General features: G+C 41.5%; 1 protein-coding gene across 1 annotated transcript; it reads right to left on the bottom strand.

Moving 5' to 3' along the window:
- Positions 1 to 131: 131 nt before the first annotated feature.
- Positions 132 to 17,203, bottom strand: grhl2b (grainyhead-like transcription factor 2b). The gene is made up of 16 exons (XM_079287945.1): positions 17,114 to 17,203; positions 15,229 to 15,418; positions 14,579 to 14,646; positions 12,084 to 12,450; positions 11,234 to 11,304; positions 10,890 to 11,046; positions 10,524 to 10,635; positions 8,188 to 8,282; positions 6,092 to 6,250; positions 5,123 to 5,180; positions 4,784 to 4,923; positions 3,591 to 3,628; positions 3,324 to 3,415; positions 1,142 to 1,227; positions 992 to 1,056; positions 132 to 900 (listed from the first exon to the last, which is right to left on the bottom strand). Exons 1-16 carry the CDS (start codon positions 17,131 to 17,133, stop codon positions 786 to 788), a joined length of 1,833 nt encoding a protein of 610 aa, XP_079144071.1. The 5' UTR covers positions 17,134 to 17,203; the 3' UTR covers positions 132 to 785.
- Between the last annotated feature and the right edge of the window lie 576 nt (positions 17,204 to 17,779).

The raw sequence follows: 17,779 nt of genomic DNA, 5'->3' as shown, positions 1-17,779 counted from the left end.
CTCACTCAAGTCTTCTTTTTACCAAAAATGACAGATCTATGTTTATACCTTTATTCATTTTACAATACAGCCAAGCACATGAGGCCAAGTGCCGTTTGTCACCCGACAGAAGTTAACAGTATTTTTAAATCATTACCATCTTATGTTAGGTCCTACAAAGAAACACTTTGGCTATTTGTTGACATGTTAGTCGTAGGAAATGTAAAGTACTTGAAATCCTGGGATGAAATGTAAAACATTTGTCATTAATAAATAACACAACTAACAAAAACAAAGGCTGGCATGCAAAGAAGCTAAGTTAATTAGGACCAACTAATTCCAGCTACATACAGTACATCGGGCATTTCATGTTATTTGGTAAAAACACAAGACTGTACAGAAAAGTTAAAAACTTTTATACGATAAAAACATTCAGCAAAAGTGTAGGGCACTGATCTGTACTCCATCATTTCACATCACAGCATAGGGGATGACTACAACTAAAGGAGGGAAATAAAACCAGTTCATAAGAATTCCTATTAAGTCCTTTTTTTAAATTAGGGCTGTCGTCCTCCAGCACAGGAAATACGACTTGCTTCAGAAAGTCCTTAAGGGCCTGAACAGTGTCAGAGGGGTGTCGACGTTGACCTCAGAGCGTCTGACTAACGCCACCAATGGATTGTCTCCAATACGGTCAGTCAGCTTATCAGCCAATCAATGGCAGCCTCGTACATTTCACCCAACCAGCGGTCACAGCGTCTCTTTCGTTCTCAACCTGCAGTCCTTAAGAGTCGGCTGACGAGCGGTCAGATCTCCATCAGAGTGATCTTGTAGGCGTCTGCGTCGCGCTCGATGTTGAGGACGAAGGTGTCTTCGTTGGAGTAATGCTCGACGATGTTATCGTCCATGTTCACCAGGATCCTAACACAAAGGACACTCAAGTTTAAGTTCTTGTGCTCGACATAAGGCTCCAAATAGGCCCACAAAAACTGGAATCTGTTTCCTCACTCACCCTTTTTTACTTTTCTTGTACACGTTGGCTATCCTCTCCGGGGCCACACCGTACTTCTCTGATATCTACGAGTGACAGATCAAAGCAGTTTGTAAACAGGTGCCCTGCAGCAAATAAATTGTGCCTTTGAGCTCACTCGGCACCACTCACAGCATCCATTAGGCCTCTGAGCGTGGGAGACTTCAGCATCAGAGCGTCAAACACCTCGTCCGTCTCCTTTCTGACGTACAACAGCACTGCAGAGAGAGGAGAATAAGAATACACCTTTAAATGTCAGCTACAGTAGTAGTTTATACAATCTATACATCTGGAAATATCACGCAACAATGTGAATATTAGCCACGGCCACTAATATAGCCATTAGACACGTTTATTGCTTAAATTATCATAATGGAATAAATGTTGATTGCACAATGTAATGGCTATAATATAACGACAGCATCGGTGTTTAGACTGGTAACCCTATAAGCCAGGGGTCGGCAACCCGCGGCTCGCGAGCCGCATGTGGCTCTTTAGTCCCTCTGTTGCGGCTCCCTGAGTCTGTGCAAAAAAATTAATAAAAATTAATTAATTTAGTGATTGCAGACTCGGTAAGGTTATCAATGGATAAATCCAAAAAAAGAAAACTCCTGGAAGAAAATAGAAAATAGAGAATTTAATTCTGCGTGGACGTATTTATTTGCGTTCACTGCCAACAACGCTGGCCTACCTGTATGCTTAATATGTGGCGAGAAATTTGCAAACAACAAATAATCGAGTGTTGAAAGACACTTTCAGACCAAACACACAGCATGTGCTGAAAAATATCAAGCTGGAGATGCGCTAAATATCGCTCCCGCCTCACAGATGACAGCCTGCAGTCCTGTTTGAAGCTCCAAGTCACATCTTACAGCCCTGACATAGAGAAACTCTGCAGCGATGTTCAGAAACAAAAGTCACATTAAACAGGTGAGAACGCGATCATTTAATAGGCTATTATCTTGGAGAAAAATATTTATTTTAGATCCTGAACTGATGTCGTTGTGTTTTTATGTTCAGGCGCGACGGTTGATGGATGTACGTGTCTGAGGAAAGAAGAGGATGACATCGCACTGAAATGGACTTTAGTCTTAAATACAAACTGCCTACTTTTTATCTCCACTCATTTTAAGATATTAGGCTGCAGCTCTATGTTATATTCATTTCAAAGTCAGCTACTTTTTATTTCATATTTTTTCCACAAACATGGGGAGAGGACCCAAATAGACTTGACTTGTTCTGTGTTTGATTCACTTCTGCAGCTATATGTTATATTTATTTCTAAGTTATTTCCCACAACTATGGGGAGGACTCAAGGCCTGCGTAGTTCTGTGTTTAGTTCTGTGACCTCAATGTAGGCCTAGACATGCCAGTGTATTTTTTTCTCCTCTTCATGAAAGTTAAAATAGCAATAAAATGTCAATAATGTCTTTATTCTTGTTCTATTATATGTATATATAATATAACTATATATAAAACGTATATAAGCTGTTATATCGAATAGCTTTTGCGGCTCCAGACACATTTTATTTGGTGGAAAATAGAGCAAAATGGCTCTTTGGACAGTAAAGGTTGCCGACCCCTGCTATAAGCTTTGCTTTCACTGTGCACTGTCTGTCTGCCACCAGGTCCGACCTCCTGGCGAAAATGAAAGCTCAATTTCACGGCCCAAAGGAAGTGCGTCAATCATTGCGCAACCAAAACAGGGAGCTAAAAGCACCTTTTCCCCGGCAGCCATCAGTAGCTATCCCCAGTCACCAAAGAGTATCTATGTAAGGTCTTTGCAGTTACCCCAGCAGGAGAAATGGCAAACGGTGGAACACCCAAAGTGTGTCCCGTGTTGTTTATAGGTGCTAAACTCTGGTTGTCTATGTGACAGGAGATGTCGTTTGGAAACGCTAGGGGGGAAACGTTGAATAGTTGTCTTTTTCCACTTTAAATTGATGAGTCATATATGCCTATATATGGCCAGAAATAATAACAAATACAATCACAAGTTACCAAACTACAAAGTGATGTCTTAACATTTGAATGATCACCAAAAAACTGTTACAGTAGTGCTATTCATCAACAGAAAATCACCAACCATTAAAAAAAAACATTTTCCTGTTACATGTATCACGCAGAAATGTCAACAGTCCTTGTTTACAGGGGTCTGCTGGTGTCCTCTGTTTTACATCATTGCACGTTGAATATCTTTGGAGTATTTCACTGCTGTCTGATGACATCACCTCGGCCTGTATTCTTTTTATCCCTACTTAAAAAGAGTCAAAAGAACGAACGACAGGCAGAAGAGGAGGCAACCATCTTGTACCTCTCTTGTGCGTCTCCTCTTTGATCTGTTTGTGAGGCGACGGACACAGATCTTCATTTGACCGTCTGAACATCCTCTTCACCAGCACACTCCTGGTGAAAGCACACAAAACCAACAGAGTCAGGTGACATAAACATATTCATCGTGTTTGCATCTTGTGGCGACACGCACTTCCTCTGCGTGCGTTTGGTCGGTATCTGTGCCTGCCTTGCATATTATATATTTGTATGATGTAAATGACAATGCTCCTAAAAAACACACACTCACCCTTCTCTCTCGATCTCCTCTGTGTTGAAGGTGAACACCTGCAAATGACGGATTATATATTAAAGCTTTATGCACAAATAAAAAGCATAAAGTAGAATATTTCATTAAACTGATGAATTCTTCTCAGACAGGCAGACTTTTCCCTAATGAACGGATTACTTACATTTACTTAAGCGCTCATTTTGCATAAACGTGGCCACTGTGACTATATTCATGTATTACATGATTAGATTGTTAATACTGATGCATCAATGTGTGAGCAGCATTTAATTGCTGGTTCAGGAGGAGCTAGTTTGAACCACTTTGTATACTATTACAGTTTTTATTTTACTCTTGCGGTTCTCAACCAAGACTTGACAGGATAATCACTCCATTGGTAATCAAGTCATCATATGTTTCACCTGCAAGGCATTCTAGTTTCCTCAGATTTGAGAAGCCGCCCTTAAGTCCATGAGAACCTGTATTCTCCTTGTTGCTCATGTGATCAATGCGACAACACAACCCACGCTAAAGAGTTCAGACCTCTAATGTAAAGGGAGGCATTACTTGGGGTGGTTTATTTGTTTATTCTGTAGTTTGATGTCAGAAAGCACCATTAGGAGACGGGATCTAACCTCTCCTGGAGCAAAACTGTTTCTTGAACACAGCCACACAATTTTGAGTCCATGCTTCAAAGACATTGAGGAAAAGTGCATCCGTTAAGGTGATGATTTGGAACTGTTGCTCCTTTTGGATACAAAATCTAAACACACACTTTCACCACATGGACTGAAGGAGGAGCTAGACCTGAGATGTGTCCTTATATGTTAAGTTCAACTGTTATTATTTAGTTTTCATACAATTTGTTGGAAATGAAATAGTTTTGGTTTGTTCTTTTGGCTGTATTGATGTATTTTAAACATCAAAATATTTCGATATATATATATATATAAGTTTCGAGGGGAAATATGTATTTTTTGATCGGAAAATTAGATCTGTGAAATAAATGAAGTGGTTTAAAAAATTCAATATTCCCTCTGAAATGTAGTTAAGTGGAGGTGGTGGTAAAAGTTTTGATCTGGAGCTGAAATGCAGCCGTCGGGTCATTCAGAAACCAAGCTGTGGCTCCAATTTCACTTTTGAGCAGACAAACGTAACTGACGGGACACAAGTTCTTTCATTTGTGTGCATCGAGAAGGAGAGTGTTCGTCTACCTGTCCGGCCCTCTGCAGGTTCCCAAAGTGAACGTCGGGGATGAAGAGTACGGGCTGAGCCTCCAGGTCACTCATGGTCTTGAAATAAGTGGTGTCGGTCTTCTTGGGAGCGGTTATCACGCCTACGCCTCCATCTTTACCTGAACACCAGTGAAGAAGAAGATTGCGAAAAGAGCCAATTGAACGCTCACACACAAAGTAACAGTCCCAATTATTAATAAATATAAAAGCAGAAGACGGCAATGTATTCACCGTAATTTCATGTCGTCAAGACGGCGTTTCATACCTCATATTGCACCCTGTATCTATCATTTTGAACAAAAAGTTTGCAACTCAAACCTTTTGACTTCTTGCGAAACAGTTTTCTCTCCTCGTCCCTTATTTTCCTCTCTGCTCCCTGAGAAGAAAAAACAAACAGACAAACACACATAGAACACATCAGTTTGAGAAAATGATACGAGCCTCCTTCAAACACACTCTGACATAATCAGCTATCACATCACATGGTGTGTGTGTGTGTGTGTGTGGCCTACATGTGTCTCTGGAGGCTCACTGTGCAGGTGAGACCACTAGAGGGAGGACTGATGTCATGACTTAACAAGCTCACTCCACCTATAGTGCAGTCAAACACACTGTCTGTGACTCATTTTACAATATACACTGCAGCATTGTCCCTTATGGTAAATAACAGCTGAACGTATATCAGAAACACCACATGTGATGCTGCATTCAGTTGGCATCAGGTAGACGGTATATATGATGTGATGGTCGAGAGCAGCACGGTAACATCGGGTGATGCTGGCAGAAAGTACCGGCAACAATAAAAGTTTAAATATTTGAACTTTTAGCCTTCCGACGTAACAACCGGATGTTACGAAGCTCCTTCACACCAGAATAAAGTTGTTTAAGTTTGCTTTTAAATATTAAGAGAAAGCTGCGTTTCAGAGCTACATGCATTACTAGAATGATAAAATAGCAAACACAAAAGAATTTTATTTAAAATATTTTATTCCATCACGAACAGCAACATAGCACCAATGCGTGATTCGCTTTGCTGTCCTGCCATGTTGTTTACACTGTTTGTTTGTTTTTCGCGTGCAGTTCAGAAGAAACAAACAAGAAACACATGTAAATACCCGCGATTGTCATATGGATCGAGACAAATCCAGACAACTGCAAACAGCAAGTTAATATTCAAATGTCAGGTTTGGAGCTTTTTACTCACATAAAACTTGGAGGCGTACTTTGATCAGGACACAATTGTGTACTTGTATACACATAACTGACTGAGAGGAAGTGTTTTCTCACTTTGTCACAGAAGACCTTGATCTGTGAGTAGGCCCTGTGCAGCGGCTTGTTGCTGCGGTTGTTGTAGCTGTACGTGTCGATCTGGATCATCAGAGGAAGACCCTTCACCCCCTTCTGAGAGGAGAAGTCTGTACTCAGACAGTTGACTGTGATGAAGATCTGCCAGAGTTCACAAAGGAGGGAGAAGGAAGAGGGTTTTACATACTTCAATTTAAACTTTACAAAAAAACGTTTTTTTCCCGTCGGCTAATTTCTCTCGAGGAATGTTTTCATTCTTTTTTAACACAATGTGACCCAAAAAAACATCCACTACAACTCAAAATATTGAGTGGAAATAGAAGCTGCTCCTTGAACGGCGTAGAACTGAACACAAAATGAAAAACCAGCATCTAAGTGGATATTTTTCTATGTGTTTTTTATTTTTAAAACATGAGTTGTCACTCCCACTCAGAGTCACACGCTGCATACTTTAAAGTCCGTACTTCAAATACTTGATGAACACTTTTCTTTTTGCCAAAGACAAATTTAAAATGTCGACAGTGAGGGCCAGAGACACTGTGGCTGCTGGGAGTTTCAAAATGTGTTTTTACACAAACAAAATTCGTTTCACCTCTGTTGCGTTTGAAGTTTCACATATCACAAAATCCCTGTAGATAGAAATCAAAACTACAAAAGCATGGTTACATAGCACACTGGATTAGTGTTGTTACATAAGTATTGTATTTCTTTGTCTATTTCTGTTGTTTGCCATTTCCTATGTATTTAGACCAGGCCATTATATGCTCTGCAGTTCCTTTTTTTTGACAAAATATGTACCCGGATGAAGGCCTTGTGACTGAAAGCTTGACTTTGTCATCAAATAATTAAATTAACACGGGTGTGCAAAATCTTCTTTCTCCATACTTGATTTAACTCCGTGCTCTTCTCCTTTTCTGACACCTCTCAATTGTCTGCTATGACATAAAGGCAAGAATAACTAAATAAAATGCCCTTAAGCTTCTTCCTCAATATAGACATGAAGCACAGAACTTTATATGTTCAGCTCTGGTGCAGCTGTCTAGACCATGTTCAAAAAAAAGAGTTCTAGAATCCATTAAGGTGTTCCTTCTTTATATATTGTCCTGACAAACCGGATACTCTTATTTACTTTCCAGGTATTAATAACTTGTTTCCTAGTTTCCCTGAGACACAAAGTAGGCACTCGACAGTATTTTATTTGGTCTACATGTAAAATAGACTTGATTTTCCTTAATAAAAATCGCTGAAGACATTTTGGAACAACTCTGTCTTTTTTAGTCCTACAACAGTAGAGGCATGCACATTAAACTGCCTGGGCATTACACCTGTTTACTGCACTGCAACACATATATTTAGGCTCAATGAGTCACACAGATTAAGAGACAGAAGAGAGGGATTGAAGTAGAGAGAGAAAGAGTCAATATTGGCTCAGAGAAGTGTGCTTAGATTTCCACCATAGCAACGTCTTTGTCCGCAGGCTGCTATTACAATGAAAGAGCCACACACACACATGGTCGATCACATTCACACACAAACACAGAAATGAGGGCAAAACAAACAACAGAGGGTGGGGACCGAGATTGGTGTGTATTGGCCCTTGGGGGCCTCTGGAGTTAAACAGTGACGGAGCTCTATTTAAGGAGCGGCTACAAAGGAGTGAGCCTCACAAAGCCAAAGAAGACAAACAGAGCAAAAGTACACAACACTGCCCATCAGCGTTATGGCAGAGAGCAGAAAACACACCAATAGGCGCAGAGGAACCTCTTCAGGCTTTTAATTCTTGTATTAAAACAAAATGAGGATGATTTAAATCACCGTTGTTTTTAAAGTGAGCTCCCGAATGTGTGTGTGATGTCGACAGGTGAGGCGCTTGCATCACAGCAATTTGTCACGCGAGTGCATTTGTTTGACAACAACTGAATCAGCACCAAAAAAACCTGTCCCGCTGCTTTTTCCTTTTACATCTACAGCACGCCTCCAGCTAGTGTAAATAGAAGACCGGTTTCTGCATTACAGAGACATTTACGTCCTGCAAACAAAACAACAAAAAAAAAGGAGCTGTAAGATTTTTTTTATACCTTGGCCTCTTCGTTCACGTCCCAGGTGAAGGAGATGGCGTTGTAGGCGATTTCTTCGATGTTGCCGATTGTGTTGAAGCTCTCCTTGTAATCAGCTGTGAGGACCAACAGAGGGATGGTTTATTTCTGCAGTCAAAACAACCTTTCAAGTACAACTTCTTCTCATATTGAGTCAACTATGATCAAATTTAACTTTGCTGATAGCTGCTGTTTAGAAAACGTAACCACACATCATATCTCCCCTCTGAAAAAAAACGCCACACACAGCATAAATTGGTCAATAAATGACAAAAAGTAGGAAGCCATTGTTTTTTAAGATAAGCAATCAAATGGCACGCTTCAATTTTATAAGATAAAACCTTATCTGCTTGCGCAAACAAACTCTCAAATGCTTCAAAGGCAGCGGTGGGAAACACGGGAGGCTATCTGGCTGTGAGAGCCATATTAAAAGCCAGTCAGGTGAGCACGTCGGCTGGCTATTGTTGACCTGTGTGACCACATACTGGTCACACTTTAAATGTGAGGCGGTGAGTACGCTGGTATGCTGTGGAAAAGGCTCATATGAAAATGTAACTTTGTATATGAGACCTTTTCCACGTAAAGAGTTCAGGACAAACAGGATTGGACCTGGTAGGAAAGTGGGCGGGCACATCTAGTATGGTCTGGGCTGAATTTCTTTCGAGAAGCAGCTCACCCCCCCCCCCCTGCTTCAGTGACCTCCGACCTCCTCCATCATCATAATAACCGCTGTTACGGCGACACGCCGGTCATTTAGCAGGTGCACACAGCAGCAGGGCAGGCAGCAACACGCCTATCTGCCAACATGCCCCGTTAAATAACCTCATTCAAATGATCCATTCTGTGACGCGGCCCAGGGGCACGATGACCCTGATTTGAAAGAAAAAGACTTCTTAAATGTGAATATTTGCTGGTTTCAATGTGAATATGTCAGAGATGAATGAATGATGAAAATAATCACACGTTTTATTGAAAGTGTTTTCAGTGGCTTCTCAGCATCCTCGTTTGCGATCCGTTTTGAGGAACTTTGTACATGTTGAAAGCGTGTGTGCATTTAAATGAGCAGATCGGTATCTGTGTGTACACAAACAGGCGTCAGTGTGACGGAGAAGTACTTCGGCCCTGTGGCTCAAGCTTTAAATGCAGATTTTTCTATTTCTAGCTCATACACACACAAAGCAATATAGACAAATGGCAAACAGGACGCCAAAAGGAATCACGCTGAAAAAGATAAAACGTTTCCTCTGAACAGGATCTACTGGCATCTTAAAAAAACCCATTTCATCTTTAAATCATGACACCACGATGCTTTTTAGCAGCAAAACCACTGAAAGTCAACTGCATTTATTGGAAAATCTGAAGTAGTTTAATTTTAAAATGTGGTATAAACATATTATGCATTTTTTTAGAACAGCGGTTCCACTAAATCTTGTCTTTTTCTTGTTCCCTACAACGATAATCATCTCACAACTGCTTAAATCTATCCTGCCGCGCCCATGTTGGTAACTGGTAGATACGTGTGAATTGTAGGCTGATTGGGATTTGTCTTGGTTCACGTAAACACAGGATTTAAGATGAAGATCTAAATTGGGCAAGAATTGCATTCAACAGACCAAAACCGGCCGTAGGTAACACAGCGGCTAGCATTCCTGTCCCTGTCCCAACAAGCTATGTATAGGTGTGTGTCTCCCATCCACCCCAACACATACCTCTCAATCTCTGCCTGGTTAAGCAGGCCCACGCTTGTCAAACACAAACCACCTACAAGCTTCTCTCACACACTCATTCAACAAGGCGTAAAAACGCTCGGTTCAAATTCAAATCCATCAACTGAAAAAATGCCTGCAGCAGACAAAAGGTCAACAGTTGTAAGACACAATGTGAGGCTTGAGATCGACAGCGTGCACTTGTGGGAAACGCTGCCAGAGAGACATTTGTCACGAAGTTTGGATTATCAACTCTTTTCTCAAATCAGTGTTTTGCTCAATCTCTCAGGCAATGTCGAGGAGATTAGCAGGATTTGTGTTGTGTGTCTCAGCAACACCGAGACATTAAGGGATTCAGGTGTGTGTACGTGTGTGTCCTGTCTGGTGGAGGGTGATGGTGGGCAGCTGAACGGCCTCAGGCAGACAGCTGGGTGGGGGCTTGTTTGCTCTCAGTTCTGTCATAACTTGTTTATGGGCTAAGTGCATTCCAGCTTTTGCAATAACATAAATCTGTCATTGTCTTTCGGTTTGTGTGTTTTGATTCATTCAAGAATGTGCTGTTGTTCACATATAGGGAAAGTCTTGGAAGAAGGAGGAAGCAGTAAGTCTTACCGATGTCTAAGACTCTCTGCTTGGCTGTGTGCTGCCGGGAGTGCCAGTACTTCCAGTACTTCAGCTGCTCGTCTCGGTTCTTGTCTTCACTGAACACCACCATGATCACACTCTGAGAGGGGGACATGTTTGTAGATGATTCGACGTTAAGTTGGAGTCTGTAAATCCGAGACTATGAAAGATGCTGAAACGCTCTGTCGAGCTTTCTCACATTAGAAATAATTATTTGAAAAAAGAGAGCATCTTTTGACATCTTGATAGACTTGAATTACAAAACTGTGCTTGGTGTTTTGCGTGGGTGATATTTATCAAAATAAGAATAAGACGGACGACTGTATAGAAGGACATTTTTTTAAACGGCCTCACCCGAACTTTGCTGATGGGGTGACGGAGGCGTTTGTTGGCACTCAGCTCGTTCAGCGTCACAGCGTAGAACTGGCCTTTGTTCAGGTAGGTCATCGGCCCCTCGCCCTGCTTCTGACGCAGCGAGCGAGTGGCGTCCAGCGTGTACTGGAAGCTGTCACTACACACACACACACACACACACACACGTAGAAAGTAATATGTGATAAGATATAACAATGTGGGATTGAGGTAAAACACCAAAAACGTTCATGTCTGGAGTTCAATATTTGAATATTCACACTGTAACACATTTCTAGATGATTTAGCCACAATTCGACGACGTGGTTGTATTCTGAGTGACTTACACTCGCTCCTGGTGAAATAAGTAGTCGTCTGTAGCCAGAGAGGAAGGTGTGTGGTACTTCGGTTGAGAACGCTTGAAACATAAAGAAAGAGGAAATGATTTGGGCAGAATGACAAGTTAATTTAGGCCGAGAGGGAACTGGTTCAAACAATGCTGTAAATGAGAGAAAAACAAATCTGAATTTCAGGCAAACAGGGAACAACGTCAGCAACCACTTGTAGCTTTTTCTTCTGTTAATGAACCTTTGGACTCTCAGTGAATCATATTTAAACATCCATCTTTCTTCACGTACCATTACGCAACAACTGCGCCTTTGCGTGTTCTCTCTAAGATCTTCAGCATGTGACGCTCTGTCTTCTGCTGCTGTAATGTTTTGTTCTGTTTCTTGTGCCTTGCTCCATTTCCCATAGTGTCTTTCACCAACGCCCAGCGTGTACCTGGTCATTCTTTCAGCTGTGGTTTGTGGATTTTACATTAAACGTTAGAACTGAGTCTTTGTCTAGTACCTCGTAAACTAGCGTAGTAAAGTTTAGTAAATGATCTTGTTTCCGGGGTCTCTACAGAGGCTAAAATGTACTGATGCTAAAATATCTACTTGTGCTCTCACATTTGAGGTTTTCTACAGTTTGTCATCTGGAGGAATGAAAGAAAACAGTTATACTGTGCTGTAAGGCAGTTGTCCCCAACCCTTTTGGCTTGAGACCCTGTGGCGTGGGTTAAACATGTCATGAGTCATGCTCAGTTAAAATAGTGAGTACAATCATTTTTAACCGGTTCAGTCCACCACTCTGAGGTGATTTTCCCTTTCCTGTAATAACAGCATCTGTTCAGACCACGACGTCTTCTCTCACCTCGTCTCTCTCCTCTTCATACGGGCTGTCCGGCGGACTCCGCTGGTCTTCTTTCGCATACGAGCTGTGACTGACGGTGGTCACCTCATACGGACTCTGTTCGTAGATCACCCTCGACGACTCCTCTCCCTCCACCGAGTAGTGGAGCCCCGTTGCCGTCATGAAGACGGGCGCGTACGCCTCGGCCTTCACCGCCGCCACAGCTGCCGACCCTCCGTCCCCTGACACCGCCTCGGTCAAGCTGCTGAATCGCTCCCGTTTGTTCTCCTGGTGCTCCGTGTTCAGCGACAGGTTGACGGGAACAGATTTGAGGACCTGAACTCGGTTGTCCAATGTCTCCACCTCGCTTTGGCTGTCGCTGTTGGACCTGTGCAGAAAACATGGATGAAGTAGCATTCAGGATGTATTTCTGCATGTTTCAAACCTCACTGAATGGCTGTACAGTATTTTGAATTTCAGATGAATTTTATGCCTTGTTAGGCTATGAAAACCGCTGAGCACAGCAATGTGAACGACTGAGTAGTGAAAATAGGCAAGGCAAGGCAAGGCAAGTTTATTTGTATAGCACATTTCAACAACAAGGCAATTCAAAGTGCTTCACATAAAACCATTAAAAGCATCAAAACACAAGGCAAAAGAAAAGGAGATTTCAAAAACAATTAAAAAACAGTGTAAGAAATGAAATGCAGGACTAAAATGCAGAAATGCAGGAAATTGATTAATATATGAATTGAATGTGGTTCAATTAAAGGCAGCAGCAAACAGAAAGGTCTTCAATCTTGATTTAAATGAGCTGAGGGTCTCAGCAGACCTGCAGCTTTCTGGGACTTTGTTCCAGATATGTGGAGCAGAAAAACTGAACGCTGCTTCTCCATGTTTAGTTCTGACTCTGGCAACAGAAAGTAAACCGGTCCCAGACGACCTGAGGGGTCGGGATGGTTCATAAGGTAGCAGCAGATCAGAGATGTATTTTGGTCCCAAACCATTCAGTGCTTTGTAAACCAACAGCAGGATTTTAAAGTCAATTCTTTGTTGGACAGGAAGCCAGTGCAAAGACATCAGAACTGGAGTGATGTGGTCCACCCTCCTGGTCTTAGTGAGAACTCGAGCTGCAGCGTTCTGAATCAGCTGCAGCTTTCTGACGGACTTTTTACAGAGACCTGTAAACACACCGTTACAGTAGTCCAGTCTGCTGAAGATAAATGCGTGGACAAGTTTTTCCAAATCCTGTTGAGACATAAGTCCTCTAATCCTTGATATATTCTTCAGGTGATAGTAGGCTGATTTTGTAATTGTCTTGATATGGCTGTTCAGGTTGAGGTCTGAATCCATAACTACACCTAGATTTCTGGCTTGGTTTGTGGGTTTTAACATCAGTGACTGAAGCTCAGCGGTGATTTTCAATTGTTCGTCCTTGGTACCAAAAACAATTACTTCTGTTTTATCTTTGTTTAATTGAAGAAAATTCTGGCACATCCAGTTGTTGATTTGTTCAATGCAGTTACCCAGCCCTTGTATGGGATTATAGTCCCCTGGTGACATAGTTATGTAGATTTGTGTGTCGTCTGCATAATTATGATAACACACTTTGTTGCTTTCCATAATCTGAGCTAGTGGAAGCATGTAGATGTTGAACAGAGGAGGCCCCAGTATTGAACCTTGGGGAACACCACATGTCATTTTAGTCAGCTCCGATGTGTAATCAGCTACAGACACAAAGTATTCTCGGCCCTTCAAGTAGGATTCAAACCAGTTAAGTGCTGTGCCAGAGAGTCCCACCCAGATTTTTAATAATGAGTTTTGGCGATTTGTTTATTTATAAGAAACCTCCTCAGGGCAGCTTTAATTATCTTAAGATTGGCATGTCTGAAAATTGTAACCTGTTTTACAGCAGCTCTTATTTAAAGGTTCACACTCAAACTAGTGCAACAGGTCAAATAAATGTAGCAATGCATCCTCACCCTTCTGTTCAGAAAACAGACCTGGATTTCTCCCGTTTCAATGTTTCTCTAATTATGAAATACTATATTTTTTGTGGCTAAAATGTTTTCGTTCCAAAAGCAGAGACACATTATGTCATGAAATATTTTGCAGTGTCTTTTTTTTCTGCAGGAATCAGGAGGTTTCAGCGTAGCCTGAGCCTCTTACATTCAGTATCAGTGCTTCAAATAAAACAAGACTCATCCGTAATATGTGCACACATACATACTAGAAGAGCTAGCTTCGTATCACTCTTATCTTATAACAATTCTTAATAAAACTCAAACCAGATATATTTACCTGTAACTGCTTTATATGTAACCGTGTTAACCACGGCTGTCAAATACTACAGCCATGTCAAATACATGTCAAATACTACAATCACTGCGCTCCAGGATTTAATTCCACACATTACTGGGAAATGTCTGCTAGCAACTACATGTTTAGCATTTTTGTATTTCTGTCTGTACATGTGCAACCTCGAGCGAGGCACTGAACGACCCAAAGCCACTGACCTCTTCTGCTGCTCCTCTGTAATTTCAGCGAGTTTGGGAACTGGCAGAAGCCTCTTTTCTTTCGGCACCTGGAAGGAAAAAAAAGGAGGATGTGTAATCAGACGGAGGAGACTTGTGTTTCCGTTATTTGTCACGTTTGATAAAACGGTAGAAAGATTGCCCTTGTCTGTTCACTTCAAACCTCTCCGCAATGTGCTGTTATTATCAGTGGTTTTAGAACTGTGGTTTATTAAAGCGCTGGGAATTCATTTGCTGGACTCCCACTGACCAAATATCATGCTGGGAGCATATTAACTCGTCTTTTAAACAGTCAGTGTAATATGGAAATGTATACAAGTCATGAACATGCTATTAAATGGTAAATTAATATAATATCAAACTTTTTTTCTGTGATTTTTATTTATCCTGTTGCTTTTTCCCTGAAGGATGAAACATATCATCAGCTGAATAATTATAGTTGTAAAAACTTGCTGCATCCAGACTTTCTTATTCAAATAAATCTGAGCTTCTTTAAAGTAAAAATGAAGCCGTAGAAATGTTGCTTCAGTGAATACCCTCTTCCCTTAGACTGACCACCACTCCAACACCCAAAATATGTCCAGTTTGTTATCATACAAGACAAAGAAAAGCATCAAATCCTCCATCCAGACCTTGTAGTAGTCGTAGAGCAGGCCCAGGGCGTTGGCGCTGTCCTCGTCCCCGTTGATGCTCATCATGGCCTTGGTGGCGGCCGTCAGCGGGTTCTCCAGGTACGACTTCCATGCCTCGTCCTCGCTGGTGTAGGACCGCCGCACTGCAGGGTAGGAGCTCTCGTTGGGGACCACCACCACCAGACGCTTACTGGGAGACATGCATCAACATTTGAATTCAAGTGGACGTAGATTCGATAAATGAATCTGCTGGGTTTAGCTTCACATAGTGATGCCAACGTGTGCTTTCTTTCCTCTGCTTTCTAATTTTTTTAAAAGGGTCATCTGTCAGTATTCTGGACAGTTTCTAAATAAAATAAGTAATTTAAAAAAAATGTATAGATGAACTGTTAATGAAAAGTTCACACTACAGCCCTTTTCGTGCCTGTCTTGTGTGTTTACGTGGGCTTGTCTCTCCACTCTGAAGGCCCACTTAAGTCGGGATCACAGACCAGTTAAACACACAGTGTTGTCACAACACATCTGAACTTTTGAGGGCTCTGAATGTGTCAACTTGCACTTGTTGTACTATGAACGGTATCAGTATGTCACACCTTCTGGAAGAGTCTTGGGAGTAGTCATGTATAAGCCTCATACTCGCTCTGTTTCTCATCATTCATCATTCAGTTTGCTTGAATCAAACATTGTTTAAATATTAATCAGGGAATATTCTTAGCTGTGAAATGTATGTGTTGGAAGCTCATTTGCAACATGAAATAACTAATTTGTACAATTACTGTTGTGATTGATCCAATTAAAATGAACTCCTGTCTGCTGAATCTACCTGCCAAATAAAACAAACAAATTTGTCCCGCCTCTAATCTGTGATGTCACACTTATGCTAACCTTTATGGAAAAAGATGTAATGGTGGTGGACAAAAGGCAGGTAGAGGTTTTTTTTATTGATATTGGCCAACAAATGCTGAACAACTTATCCATGGCAAGCAAGGTCTGCAGGTAGAGAGCTGATGCAGGTATTAAAAAAGGCCGAAGACGTCTACAGAAGGGGATGTTTATGATTTGAACAACTCTACTCAGGTGGATCTGACTAAATATTACCACTGCGGATCATAATAGTGGCTGATGCAGGATGCATGAAACAGCATCACTGTAGTTACACTAAGAGACATTTAGTTGTTTTAATTAAACACACCATAATAATAACAACAATAAAAGATCACGTTTTGAACAAGTGCCTATTTCAGTGACAATCTAGTAATATTTATAAATGTAGATTATTATTATTAATGCAGTTATTACCATTTATAACTGTAAAGAAAATTAGAGGTATATTATTAAGGGAAAATAAAACTATATCAGAACCTCTGTAACATTTGGAGACTTCTGGTGTTCGTAGAAACAGCTTCAGCACAAAAGTTATACTTCTTTAATATAAATAAAGTTTCTGGTGCTACAAAACAACACAGTAGGCCCAAACTGTCCTCCCGCAGACCCATCATCGCGCACTATAGACATTCAAATGTGAGAAATGTAATGCGATGCAAAAGTAGCGCTAACACTCTAATTTGCAGTAAGAGACACACAAGTGTTTAGAAAATGCAGTCTTTGCACTTCGAGTTTTTTTTTTGGTCTATGAGTCAAAAATGGCGAATTCAGCTCTAATGAAATCCACAGCGTTTATTTGTTTCCTCCAAAGAAAATAGCTTTATATTTGACATAACTATCCAAAAGTAATACAACCAGAGAGTGACATTCTTTTTTTTATCCTGAGACACATAATTCCAAATCTAAAAATTAGGGTTTTCTTTCATTAGCGGGTAAAAATAAAACTTTTCCCTTCAAGTTGAAGTGATCAGAGTTCCTCACCGCCGGCTCGATCACTTACTTGTCTGTCTCCTGTGACATATTTCGCTTCCTCTACGATCCTTCCTTGTGAAACTGGACTTTCAAGTCGGAGCAGGTAATAGAATGAGTGAGTTGCCAGAAGTTGGGCTACAGGTAAGTCGACTTTTCTCGCCCCGCTTCTTTTCTCTCCCCCCCCCCTTTCTCTCTCTCTCTCTCTCTCTCTCTCTCTCTCTCTCTCTCTCTCTCTCTCTCTCTCTCTCTCTCTCTCTCTCTCTCTCTCTCTCTCTCTCTCTCTCTCTCTCTCTCTCTCTCTCTCTCTCTCTCTCTCTCTCTCTCTCTCTCTCTCTCTCTCTCTCTCTCTCTCTCCTCACTGTCTCTCCTCCGCTCCACCTGGCAGGTAAAGCCGCTTTTGTCCCCAAGCAGCCAATCGCTCTGCTTGTCTCATGTTCAATTTGCACGCAGATTGTGACAAATGTCCACACATCCTGCCATGCATTGTAATATTTGCCCCGGCTTGCTTTAATGGCAGCGGGGTCAACTTTAGCTGGAATTCTTTTCACCGCAAAAAAAGAACTGAAGGTGAGGGCGAGTCTGACGCTGATTGGCTGCTGCAGATTGAAGTGGGCTGCGATTGGCCGGTGGGTCAGAGAGGCGGGCAGAGGCCCACCTCACCTGCAAGCACACAAAAAGACGCTATTGAAGGCAC

Source organism: Melanostigma gelatinosum, assembly GCF_949748355.1.
Source record: "Melanostigma gelatinosum genome assembly, chromosome: 17".
Taxonomy (NCBI): Eukaryota; Metazoa; Chordata; class Actinopteri; order Perciformes; family Zoarcidae; genus Melanostigma; species Melanostigma gelatinosum.
The sequence above is the reverse complement of the archived record's forward strand: the minus strand, read 5'-3'. Positions and strand labels throughout refer to the sequence as shown.

Coding starts and splice junctions, on each gene's coding strand:
- grhl2b (XM_079287945.1), bottom strand. CDS start 17,133: ATGTCACAGGAGACAGACAA. Junction 11,305..12,083: donor ATGAAGAGGAGAGAGACGAG/GTGAGAGAAGAC, acceptor TTATGTTTCAAG/CGTTCTCAACCGAAGTACCA. Junction 5,181..6,091: donor TCAAGGTCTTCTGTGACAAA/GTGAGAAAACAC, acceptor TTTTCTTCTCAG/GGAGCAGAGAGGAAAATAAG.